The 13,915-nt window shown below is 32.9% G+C and overlaps 1 protein-coding gene across 4 annotated transcripts; it reads right to left on the bottom strand.

Moving 5' to 3' along the window:
• Nucleotides 1-5,577: 5,577 nt before the first annotated feature.
• Nucleotides 5,578-12,964, bottom strand: LOC136785486 (unconventional myosin-IXAb-like). 4 transcript variants are annotated; one of them, XM_066746530.1, is made up of 11 exons: nt 12,692-12,964; nt 12,260-12,581; nt 12,112-12,172; nt 11,764-12,035; nt 11,493-11,694; nt 10,420-10,582; nt 10,219-10,296; nt 9,966-10,123; nt 9,755-9,877; nt 6,965-7,109; nt 5,578-6,893 (listed from the first exon to the last, which is right to left on the bottom strand). In XM_066746530.1, the coding sequence occupies exons 2-11, from the start codon at nt 12,367-12,369 to the stop codon at nt 6,514-6,516; spliced, it is 1,692 nt and encodes a 563-aa protein (XP_066602627.1). In that variant the 5' UTR covers nt 12,370-12,581; nt 12,692-12,964; the 3' UTR covers nt 5,578-6,513. The 4 variants fall into 4 exon arrangements, with proteins under 4 accessions (XP_066602627.1, XP_066602626.1, XP_066602625.1 ...); XM_066746529.1 differs by having other exon boundaries at nt 12,260-12,761; nt 12,825-12,842; XM_066746528.1 differs by having other exon boundaries at nt 12,260-12,964.
• Nucleotides 12,965-13,915: the final 951 nt, after the last annotated feature.

Here is a 13,915-nt window from a genome sequence, read left to right as displayed (position 1 = left end):
GAAGAGGACTGCGTTGACGAAGGGAACAGCGGGTGAGCTCCTCAAGGTCGACCTCAACGGAGAATTCGTACTTCTTCTTCTTCATTATGAAGGGCATCTCACAGCCAGGCCAGCTTCACGAGAGAATCCCCTGCAATCGAAAAAGTAAAATTAGTAATTTATACAAATACAAAAATTACATTTGAATAAAACATGCCCAACATATTTATATAAAACACTTGTTTTCGCTTCTCTCTTTACATATTCGAGCAATAATATTTTACAAAGAAGGTATGTTGCTATAGAATAATACAAAAATTGTAGCATGGATATTAATTTCTATCAACACACACAGTCGCACAATTATTATAAACAAATTAAATTTCCAGTAACTGTACGTATACGCATGAGAAAAATAATGAAGTATTCCAATGATTAACTTCAGAGTGAAAGGTACAAATTGAATGTAGTAATTGTTATTCCCGTAACAACTGTGTGTACAGAGAATAAAAAAAAGAAGAGGAGAGGAAAATGTTGAAGAAATATATTTAATTAGCAACCTGAATAACTCGGCGTATGCTCCAACATCCCCGTTCTTCACGAGTGTGTGTCCTTCCGAGTCGCTTCTATTTCTACGCCGGGCAGGTTTCTCTAGCCCAAGTTCAAAGGTTCTCGCATTGATCCAACAACTGTCCAATAACGCCGGTGGTAGCTCTACTTCCGGTAGCCCTTGGATCACTCGCACAATTCCTTTAATTCTGGCCCCCTATCCCCTTTGGATCACTCACATAGTTCCACCGGCCCAACTTCCGGTCCCGAGACGACCTTCGTCAACCGGAAGTTACCCGTATAACGTTCCGTTTACCTAGTTTGATCCACGACGAGTGTGTCACTACGCGATTCAGGATAATCAGCGTTCTCCGACCTTGAAGAGTTTGGCTGATTTAGCGTTTGGAAAGAGAGACTTTCCGTAAAGTGCAGTCTTCCAAACAATTGCAGGGGGATTCCCTGTACAATTTTCCTTATACGCTCTCTCTCTCTCTCTTGATATTTCTCACGTACCGTGTCACCTTTGACCTTGCCCTATCGCTCGACTCTTCTCGATCGACCAACGGAGCTTCGATTACCCCCTCTGCCCTCCTACTTGACCCTTTAAGGAGGACCAATTTTCAATCGAGATAGACTCCTTCTTTTTCCCGAAATTTGACTGTATCTATAACGAAGGTCGTCTGGAAAGTCACTAACTTTATTTCCGGTCGATATATCGATCACTTTTAAACGTAAAGGGTCAAAGCTCCGTTTCATCCAGCTTTCTCCCCCCTCCCCCCCACACTTATCACGCATCACCCCCACCCCTTCTCGAGTGTATAAAAAAATATAAATTTTTTTGCTATAATCGCTTTGAATTTGGCGATCGGTCAGCTTTCGAGCTGCTCTTCTTCTTCCTCTTTTCCTTGTCTCTGGCTTTAGCTGCGATCTCTCTGCAAATCTTCGATACCGGTGCGACGAAAAAAGTGGATGGAGGTCTCAGGCCACGCCAGGGAGAGTGGAGAACAAATTTTCCGAGACATCGCTCCCCCTGCTCCTCCTATTCCACGTCAATTACTCCACTGGTCACTCTCAAAACTCCCTTCTTGTCTGTAAGCCCTGTATACCAGCAAAATAATTTCAATGCTTATTCTATAAGAATAAAAAAAAAAACAATTTATGTCTATCTCTTAACTCGCTTTACATACATTAATCATTCGATCCAATTTTACTCACGAAAAAAGATTTCTTGAGAAACAGAAAAACTTCAAAATTGTTTTAATATTATCAGTCAATTGGAGTGTTTATGTTATTAAATTGTCTTTATCAAATAAGAGAAAAAGACGTATAATTTTGGAAAAATACTAGTTGATTTTATGGAAAAACGAAGGAAAATTAAGTCGCGCTTCCTGGAGTTTGGTTTCAGGTCATAAAGTAGGTTAGAGAGAGATAGATAGAGAAAGGCAGGGGAGGGGGGAGGCATTGAGAGGGAGGGTCCCCACCGGTGCAACGTGCTAGGAAATGCCTGCAATTAGACTGGTATTTCTAGTTCTGCAAGGGCCCCTATTTTTAATAATTCCGCCCAAGCGTTGCAAAATAAAACACCGAATAACTCTGCTCTAATTCAGCGTGGTAAACTCTATGAAAATAATTCTAAGCAAACATTGCTTCATTTTATCCTACGATTCTATTTAACTCTAATTTCTTGGTTTCAATAATATTTGGGAAATACTGCAATTACTGGATTTGTGTTTGTACGAAGCTTTTTAAATCATTTACATCATACGATATATGATATAAAAAAATCAATTAATAATCGACGAGATAACATAAAAACGCTGAAACTACATTTAATTTAAACGAAAATGAATGAGTGAAAAAGATAAATGCTATATATTTATTAAGCATATTTATTTTTTAAATAAAAAGGAATTCTAGATATCCCGATTTCATCAATTCAATTTCTTAAAAAAAAAAAATTATTCTTACGCAATGTGTTTAAATTCAGGTAGCCACTATTAATTTAAGGACGGTTTACTATTTCTTATCTTTTTTTCTATCGAATTCTATGGAAAGTAGTCCATTAAGAAAAAAAGAACACAGAGTTACACTCTGCTTATGCAAAATACAACATCTGACATAACCTACAAACTCTCAAATAAAAACATTAAAGAAAAAAAACTTAGGTCGGCTGCAACTAAAACAAAGCATCGTAAAAAGAACCAAAATTTACGTTTGATACAAGATTTTTATGCATTATTATCGATATTCATTATGATTTTATATTGATAAAAAGTTTGCGTAATACTTAATAAATGTTTAAATACTCCAAATAAAAGATTAATTAAAATAGGTAAAAAATGTTGAGGCTTCTATAAAAGAAAAAATTTAACTCATTTCCCAATAATATTTTCCATCATATTAGTTCTACAATCTACTGCGTGAACAGTAGATATCATTTATAACCGCCTAAATAATAAATTTTATCAAATAGTATAAAGCACATTGAAACTTATTAATATAAATCTCTAAAGAACAAAGGTGAATATTATATCGAATGAACTAACAGCTAAAACATTTCATGATGGCACTCTATACCCTTCTCACAGATTTGGAGCCTCTCCCTTAAATAACTGTTACACTCAATATCTAATATGAGCTCTATTCATAAAAAATTATGCTCAAAAAACGAAAGCTGGGATTAATAGTTTGAACAAAAGAAGCGAAAATTAGCGTGCAATTTTCTGTAAAAATTTGTTATCGATTTTACTGAAATTTTGTCCACAGGTTTGCCCGAGATTCTATTAAATAACTACCGGAAAAGATGCTTATCTAAATAGAATTGTTGAAATTAGAGAGAATATTTAGCTACAAGGGACGAAAGAGAATTTTTTTCAAGCGAATCAAGAAAGCTGAACTATCCTATGATGTGTTAGTTAGTACCATGATGGCAGGTGATAACACTTTCCTCACAGATTTATAACCTCTCAACATTCTTTCTACCATTATTAAGAAAAATATTGGAAACTTACCTTCCGGCACATATGGATAATCACTGAAAGCTCCAAGTGACAGATGAACTGGTGTGAAAAAGCTAGAAATTATATTCCAGTGACCACTTAAAAAGATGATAGGCTTACTCGGACGCTGGACACACGAAAACTGAAAAACCTTCAACCAGTCCACATTTTCACTACGCAATCCCAACAAATGTTCATGTAATTTGCACTATTGCACTTTATTAGTTTAACGTTGAACGGGAAGTATCCATAATTTCTGTTTCAGTATAATTTTCCGTTATCACCTCCGACAGGACGTCGTCAGTGAACTGACTGACGCGTTTCGTTTCAACTGTTTCAAGCAAACTCACGATACGGACACTGCAAACTCTCACGTGATACTAGCGCCGCGGAGCGTTCAAGTTCGACAGTTCGATTTGAGCAACGATTTCATTGGCTGCCAGAGCTATTGCAATACGCGAGACTCCATTGGTCAAACGTAATGCTTTCGTTTTACCAGACTTTCAAACAGCCAACGGCTTGAACACATTATTTTACTTTTTTTGTTGTAAATTGAACAAATAATTTGCATCATTCATGAGTTAATTTTGACGAAACAATCTAGTTTCTTCAATGTAATGATTAAATAATAGTTTTTTCTTAATTAAAGAGAGAAATAACCCTTTTTTTATATCGATTTATATAATTGGACAATGTTTTAGCCCGAATGTTATATAGTCTAGATTTAAATGATAAAGTTAGAAATAACACAACTCGAAGTAGGCTCTATTTGTAGAAGCATCGGGCTATTGCAATTACTTTTCCTGTCGCCAAGTAAACTTTTATATATTTATTATTACACGCGAATGACTCGATGACTAACTTTAGATGCGTTCACGAAGCACACTTGGCGCTGTTTTCATTAGTGCTCATATAAAATTGTCCAAATTATACGCACAGCAGCGTTGACTAGGGTAAACAAGGTTGGACTGTCGGAGTATAAACAAGCGGCAATTTAAACTGAAGTTGAAGTATAGAGCGGTGAAATCCATAACCTACGTCGTACATACGCAATACATCTTATCGGCTTTCAAGTAAACTTAAATTTAAATTTTAGTTGTATATTGTGGCCTAATAAGGCCTGGCCCAGTAGCATGCTCAGTAAAAATTAAAATACCCTTTTATCATAACCGGCGCGGAAGCTGCTCGTAAAGTAATTAGAACGTATTCAGACAGATGGAGGGGGAAGAGAGCAGAGAGCGACCATTGCACTTCCCCCACTCCTGATCGTTTAGAGCGCTTGCGCACACCGATATTGAGATTGAGATGCGAAGCGCGGTAAATTATAAATTTGCGCTACTGCATTTACTTTTGTTTTTGTCTCTATTCAATAATATAATTAGTAATTTGATTTATTATTCAAAAACATTCCTTTCTATTCAATTTAACGTGTTTCTGTTGCAAATTATGGTAGTCTTTTAAGCCAAGGATGGTAGAAGCTAGTTTATTGTGTTCTAGGTTTTTCTCTGAAAGAGATGAAAAATATACTTTACTAAAATCCTATGTAACGTTTTCACGCATAAAACCATCATATAAAGCAAAATAGCATTTAACACTTTTTATTTTTAATATATGACATATGTATTTAATATACAGGTGTCGTTTTACTACGTATCTAAAATCACAGGAATGGTGTTCATATATTTCTCTTACATAACATCGATCAGGAGGAATATGAACTAGGTTGCCATAATGTTATCGTATTTTAGATGAGTCTATATGATAATGAATAGTATACGCACTGATATTTAATTAATTTTTGGTGAGCATCGAAGGAAAGACATCCTGTATATGAGACAGTTCTTTATTAGTCATGGTATACGTATCTTTATTTAGTTATCGATAGTCACGTATTTTTTTGAGAATACTTACTTTTTAACTTGTACAGTTAAAATGTCGCTTATATACTGATATGGTTTATACAGAAACAGTTTATCAAATGTAATTATTTCTGAGGACAATAATTGAACAATATGCCATAAATATGATATCATGCCTATGAAAGAAAAAAATAAGGTAGATTATGAACTAAATCATTAATATGCTTTATTATTAACAATCACATTAAATAAATAATTAATTGAAACAAGAATAAGAACAGTACATAGAAAAATTATAAATGCATTTGGAATGATGCAGTAGATGCAAAAGTATAATAGTATAAAATAATAAGAATATGGAATATACATGTGAAATGCAAAAGTTTATAATATGTTTGCTATAAAAATTGTCATGTTCTTATTTTCCAGAAATACACACAATGTTTAATACACTTAAAAATCAATTTAATTTCTATGCAACGTGATAAGACTAAAGTATAAATTTGTTCGTGGATGGTAAAAATGATTTCTTTTTTTCTAATTATATGATTTTAAAACAACGTAGCAATTTTTAAGATATCCAAGGATTTCAGAAAATTAATACTTTGCATATTTAAATATTATTCTAAGGATATCTAAATGCAAATGGAAGGAATAAAAATACGAAAATGTCTTCCTTTCTTCCAGTATTATTTTAAGTTGAACCAGTTGGAAAGTAGAAAAAGATTACTTAATTGTCTTAAATTTTTACACTTCATCTTGTATATATACTTAGTACGTCAAAAATTGATATATTGCCTTGTATATATTAATATTTAGAAATAATGTAGTGTTGTGTATATTAAAAGATGAAAAAACATAAAATTATATAAACGTCTTAAAAGTGAAGAAAAACTGCATATATATACACAAAGTTTCATAGAAATTTTAGAGCATTTATAAATTATTATTTAAATACTCCTATGAATCTTTAATACTATTCAATCTTTAAATATTGATATAAATAAGTTCGTATACATGTAACACGAGATACATGCACGATAATTGAAATACTTTTTTAGTACGAATTCTGTTCAATTTTCGATTTTTGTTATATGTAACATACTCTTTATCTGTCCTCTGTATACTTATATTCTTGGCTTGTACGTTAGCGTAACATGAAACGTTTGAACATCCATTTCGGTACAATCTTGTGGTCCTATCTGAACATCCGTACCGTGCACGGCCAGGAGATCCTTGCCATCGTTCTCGTCGATTACCTCATGACTACTTTTCAACATTTTTTCAGCTGGCTGGTCTACGGTAACCCTAACAGTCTTAGCTTTCATTGTTTCCAGAGAGCGAGACTTGCAAGCTTCCGTGGACCTTCCTTTCGCTCCATTTTCCTTGTTCCTCCGCGAAGAGCTTCGATGCAGTCGCGACTTCTCCCTTGAAGAATTCCTTCGAAGACTCGGCCGCTTTACAGATTCCGCACTTGCACTCAATCCAGCCGCTAGGATAAGTAAATCTTCGTAACATTATTTTTATTGTATTAAATCATAGAAAATAAATTTGTATTTACAAGAATTTTCATCTTACCGATATTTCCTGATGATGACCTGTTCGAACCGCGTAGTATGTGCATCGCTGTAGGATCACTGTCGGTCATCGCAAATCTTTCACCAACAGGCGTTAAAAACCATTCAGACCTGGTCCGCATTCTCGCAGTCTGTCTTTCGTGTACCTGATCAAATTATTACGATTAATGTCGTATTACACCAATAACAACATTCCCCGTATTAATCATCATTATACTATTTTAATTTTATTTAGGCGTATAACAAATGTGTATAATCTTATGTCACATGCAGAATTAGCAAGCCAAAATACATAGCGAGAAAGATTTATGCGATAATACATACCGTGAATAAAAATAAATTCTTGCAATACTATCCACTCTAATTAAAAGTGGAGGACAAGTGAATCAGTGAAAAGATATCAGCCATTATTTTGTGTTTGCCGTTAATTGTTGTTAGTTCCGTGTGGTTTTATTCATTGCTTATTATTAGCAATTTGGTCTTTAGATTGAAACTCGAGTAGTTCTTTTATTAAAAATTGTATTTTTACAGATAAAATTTGTACAAGTATAATATCTTAAACAGAAAAATCCCCAATAGAGATTGAATTATTTACAGAAAAGAGAACAGAATATCGCATTGAACACAATATTTTCACGTTTTTTTTTCTTGTTTAACTGTGGAATAACGACACACGAGTAAAAGCATGTGAAAATCAACATTAATTATTTCTTTACACAAGCATGATATTTTTATGGCACTCACGTCAATATTTATTGCGAAGCAAATGCAAGCGTAGACGGAAAACAATCTTGTCACATATACATATGTAATTGAAAAGTAATCAATCGAAATTTTTCAGTTTTCTGCCTACTATTAATACGAGAAACAGTTTAGACTTTAGTATATATTAGAAGCTGTTACATTATAATAAGCACAATTAAATGGAAATAAATAAGTATACGTATCACTGTAAAAACTTGCGAAATATATGAAAACATTAATGTATTTTACATAATTATCAATACCTGGCTTTAAAATTCAAGAGGATAATTTATGTAAAAAATAGAAATGACTATATACTTTAAATTAAAGATCGTTACAGTGTTAAAAGGAAAATAAGAAAACAAAACTGACAATAGAGGGGTCCGCAGTTACAGTAGACCAAGGCCTAGAAGCAGACTAATCTGGTATAACTTTAATTAATTGGTCTACTATTTGCGGTCTTTTCTAGAGTCAATGTATGTTTCACGTAATTATCACTGCTTATATTACTTAAAAACATGTTTGGACGTGATATTATACACAACGCGTAACAGAGACCCTAGGTATAATTTTTAAGGATATTAGGGTGTGTCACTTTAAACAACTTTTCATAACAAACATGCAGTTGGATACGTACAATTAAAATTTTTGAAATTTGTAAACATTTGCGAGATTTTTATATATCCTGTGTGGTACTCTATATAAAACAATTAGTAACCTTGATATTTTAGATTGTGTGTGTTGAATTTAAATTTGATTCACTCAAGATGAATCAAAGATATGAGCGTAAAAACTTATTTATCTCAGAAATTATAAATGATATCAATTTTTTGGCAAAGATCTGTCAGAATATGAACAAAGAGCAATTTTAAAAGCCCTATGAACAAAATTGATATCTACTAGAGTTATGGGAATAGAGGCATTATTACGTTCATGATTTAGTACGCCTTTGGTAGTACACATTGTACATTTTATATTTCTAATTTTCCATTTTGAACCTTACGTTTATTATTAAAAATTGTTTGAAATCACGAATCCTACAATGCTCTAACAAGTAGCCTAGGGTTCCTACTACATCCTGTATATAATAATTAGAGGGGATACAAAGAATACTGCCATTTAATTCTCTATGAATACATGATAAAAATAATTATAAATTCCATAGGTAATTCTAATCTAAAGCATAAATTCAGTCAATAATCTCTGAAACTCATACCAACAATGCATATTGTGCATCATCTATATTGAAGCATAACAAAAATGATAAATCTCTAACTTTAAAATTATTAAATAATTATTGATGAACGCTCATTATTCATATATTGTGTTATTTCAATTGCCAAAGTGAGAGTGTTGCTTAATTATGTTTTCTCTTAACGAAGCATAAAGTGCCATGTAAGTTTTTCACAAGAAAAAAATTGTTATTTGGCCATTTGAAATTGTAATAAATAATTTGCAGATACAAACATGTTCTTCCTTAAAAATAATAAATACGATCGTCAATACTATATTTGAAGAAGTTCTGATATGAGGAAAAGAGAATGGACTCTAGATGCAACAGCATTCATGCATTTTAAACACTTGTTCAAGACAAATGCTTCCTCGATATCTGAAAAAATTTACGCTTTCATGCTCTCATAGGAGAATTTTACTTTTTATCAGAATATCGCTTTGTAATTAGATTACAATCGTTTTGTCTTTGAAAAAACCAGCTAATTGCATAAATAAGTGTCAAATAATAAGTCTTATAAAAGTAACAGGTACAGAAACATTAACGAATACCAACTTCCTCCTTTGTGACAAAGCTCAATATTCATCATTATCATACTTCTTATGAAACAAAAAAAAACAATGAAAAGGACAATATCGATATTCTAATACACCAAGCTGTGTATTGAAATAAACTAGTGCAATCTAAACAGATTGTGCATTGTTGAATATGTAACTAGCAGGTGTATATAAAAAAAAGTGTTATTGAACTCATATAAAGCGGAAGAATAGAAATCGTATTAATAGAAAAAAAAATTCATTTTTATCATATGCCTACCTGTGGTAGATAGCTGAGACTTTTGGTACTTTCCGCATATCGGTTTACGGCTCTAAGCTCGTCTAATGTCATTCCTGCATGGCGTGAGTGATGACTGCCATTACTAGACGATCGGCTTGATGCCTGCAACAATAAAAAAATACCGGTGATAACTAATTAATTTTAGAGATCGTGAAAAGGAATCGTCAAATATTTAATTATGTAAATCAACCTGAAATAAGCCGTTTTCTTCAAGGCTAACAGAAAGTCGAGTGTAACTTTCCAGTAACGTATTTTCAGGTATCATTCCTAATGATGAAGTAAGCTCAAGTGACTCAGGGACATTAATTAAAGCAGGCGTCGACTGTGACTCCTCTTGATGAGATATAGCTATAAAATAATTAATCACACGTAATGTTTGATACATAAGGATCAATGCCACACGCACACACACACGCACACACACACGCACATTTCTTACTTACATTCTAAATTGAACTTCAATCCCCATCTTTCACACTCATATTGTAACCAGGTCTTCTCAGCTTCTAGTGATAATTGCCCTGATATTCAAAAAAAATATTAAATTTTTTAAATTATTATGTACCTCTGGCTTTTAAGATAATAATACTTTATTCCACGAATTGTGCATGTTAGAAAAATTGGTCATTATTTCTCAAACCTACTTGATACAAGTGTGTCTGGGGGATAGCGAAAACTAAATATCCAATCTTCCTCAACTTTCAGTATTCTTCCCGTAATACGAGCATAGAATTCATAATTTGCCCTCCCAAATAAATTTGACACTCCAAAATTATCAATCATAAATTTCATAACACGCGTGGCAACCTACAGATAAAGAATAAAATGAATTATATCAAGTAGAAAAATTTAAATTATTTCTGAAAAAGTAAAATGGTACTTTATGAAATTTTCTATAGTTTATACATATGTATAACAATGCATTATGCAAAATAAATGATACATTAAATAAACAAAGTAACAAAATAAATGTTTAATAAATAAATAATACTTTTTTATAAATATATATTTTTTTAAGGCTTAAAAATTTATAGTGACATTTGTTTAAACATGATATTTATGTAATATTGAATTCAATTCACTGTGGAATTTCTACAAGCAAGTATCAATTGACACATGACTCATTTCAACCATTATACAAGCCTATTGTGCCATGATACTTCTATGTTCACAATCATAATCACAGTACTGCAATGGAATGTAAAGCTCTTGGCATTGTGAAATTAAACAATAGTATATGTATTACTTGATACAATTTGAAGTATCAAGTACCAGCCTTTAAAGTTAATTGAGAAAAATAAAATATAAAAAGAAAAAAACCTCTTAAGACTGCAATTACAAACTCAATATGAATAAAATTATTATAATTTTAATGAGACATGAAATATTTGAACATATGATTATAGAGTAAAAGCAATGCATTTAAGTATGTTAAATAACTATTAATTAAAGCAACTTACTGAGACCTCCGCCTGATGGTACGTAGCCAAACGATATGAGAAAATATGATTAAATGATAGTAGCTGATAATAGCAATATTAAAAAGAATGCGGTATGATACATGCTGATGTGATATATAATTTATATTACTAATTATTTTTTATGAAAATGACATGAAACTTTTAATAAGCATTAAGCTAAGTACATGAGTTGTCATTTGTTTTGCACTTTTACATTTTTAATGATATTTTTATCAGCTTTTCGATGGTGTGCTTACCTTGAATCTGAGTACATCTTCCATTTTAGCTGTTTTCCCATCACTAACGCAACTTTGGAAAAATGAAGGAGCAACAGACACTCCTAATGCTTCACTAGACATTCCAGTTCTAGCTCTTTCGCTATTTACTGCTACAACTCTAAATGTTCCAAATAACAATACCAGTAAACGCTGTGTGTGCATTGGTAGAGAAGTAATCAATCTGTAAACAACTTATCTGTAGACTAAGTGACAATAAAATTCATGTTTAATATTTTGAAGTCTTTTATACTTGTGAATCTGGTCTCTCTGCAATTCAATACTGTCAAGTTGAATAACAGTAAACAATTGCTGCTCCCCTTCTCTGCCAAAAACACCACCAGGAATTTTACGTAAAAATTTTTTTAGAACACTGGCTATAGTGTAAACACTAAAATTGTCCATATTGACTAATCGACCAGTCTGAAGAAAATGAATTAGTTTTTTCATGTTACCCTGGTGGCCTGGTGCACGAAAAACATCTTTCCTTAAGGGAGCTTCTTTGTTCAATTTTAATATCAGAACCTAACAAATAATGCAATAAATTGATATAAGAATATATCATAGCATTAATTAAAATTTATTTTTAATTAATATTTACCAGTAATGGACCTGGAATATCATTTTTACATACTTCATCCAATGGTACTCCAAACTTGACTCTGTAAAACAAATGTAGATAATGCTTATAGCTTTAAAATTATTTATGCAATTGGAAAATAATTAATAACAATAGTGAGGACACTAACTTTTCCAAACGTCTTGGATATGGTGGTACAGAAGATGGATGACCGCAACTGGTAACCACATTACCCAAAGTAGCAGCACGACGATGCATTCTTTCTGTCCAACTACTCATTGCACAGAATACAATAATACCATTTAAATGTAAACAATTACATTTATTATTGTTATATGTACTACTTTTGGCTGAGAGATGACAGATTTTGATAATTCTGTGCTTTAATTGCTACAGTTACTTCAGGTAAATGATATTAAAAACCAGCTACATCTAACTAGTTGAATATTTCATTGAGCTAGTTAGTGAAGCTTCCAGTTCCACTACTTCCACTGTCACGAGGACCAGACATGAATATCCATGAAAACATCCAAATAGACATAACCTAACTATGTATACCAATGTATACTTCAAAACAGTACAAATCTGGTCGCTTGCTCACATCTATGTCCGTTTGCGTGTCGTTATCTCCAATTTTTTTTTCCAACGCCGTCATTTCTTCTTCATTTTCCCTTTTCACACAAAGTGATAGAATTAATCGTACGAGAAAAGTACATCTTACAAACTAACCACACCTCTTTCCGTTACATCTCAAAAAATCAATAAAGTATATATAGTATATACACGATCACACCGCCATTAATGGCGCCCCATCAGTGATCAGAGTGCAAAAAACGTAAATTAACTTGCATCGATTTTGCTCCCGTGACCCGTGCTTCCCCAAGATTAGAAATAAGAAATGGAAATATGTTATCGGGATTAAAACGCATGGATCATTAGTTTTCGGGAGCAGAATCGCTGCATGCCAGAGTTTCGGTTAATTGATCTACACTGAAAGGTTCAATTTCTCATACTCCCACCTTACTACATAAAAGTCTATATTTTATGTCACATATCTTATAGCACATCAGTATCAACAGTACATAAAGGAACTCTTCTACTTTACTCTCTTTATCTATTATTTTTCTGTCTTTCGATATAAACTCTAAAATGATATGGGGCGTTTTCCTATTAGAATATATAGTTTGTGTTGCATGCAATATACCAATTCATCGACTTTTGTTAACATCTGTCGATCTGAGTTTGAAAATGGAAAACGCCCATGCTTTAAATTTGGTAAGGTCACTCTGGTGTCAGTGTGCTAGATATGCACTCTTGACACCTCCGCGAAGTCCCTATCGATCGGAACGCAAGCATATAGCGTTTAGGAAGTCGAAATAGTAGTCTTCAACGTTCTCGACGGTCGAGTCGGGTAGAATGCTGATATCACAAACGTATACGATGAAACGCGGCATGAGTCAGTGTGAAGTCCCTCCAGTTTACACGCCCAGCCCAGTTGCCCAAAAGCAAAAGCCTATGCAGCTTATATTGCGCTGTTCACCAGCGTCTGACTTTAATTATGTTTTTCCCTCTTCAGGCTGTCACATTGGTCACTATGACGCGTCGAGCACTTGGCCAGTACCAAAAGTGGTCGCTTAGAAAGGAAAACATCGGAGAAAAGAAGATATAACTTAAGTGTTGATAAAATAGAATTAATATAATTTTAATTTTGCAATAGACACATTAAATATAAATTTCTTTGAAATATTTTTTCAATGTTTTCCTTTATAAATCAGTACTGAATTGGCCACCAGTTGGCGCTGACTTTTGCGTGCAACAGCGGATC

The sequence above is a fragment of the Prorops nasuta genome, unplaced genomic scaffold, assembly GCF_024137725.1.
Source record: "Prorops nasuta isolate Cenicafe-Biocafe unplaced genomic scaffold, Cenicafe_Pnas_1.2 PNAS00408, whole genome shotgun sequence".
NCBI classification, from domain to species: Eukaryota; Metazoa; Arthropoda; class Insecta; order Hymenoptera; family Bethylidae; genus Prorops; species Prorops nasuta.
Note: the sequence above shows the minus strand (reverse complement) of the source record. Positions and strands in the feature narration are given on the sequence as shown.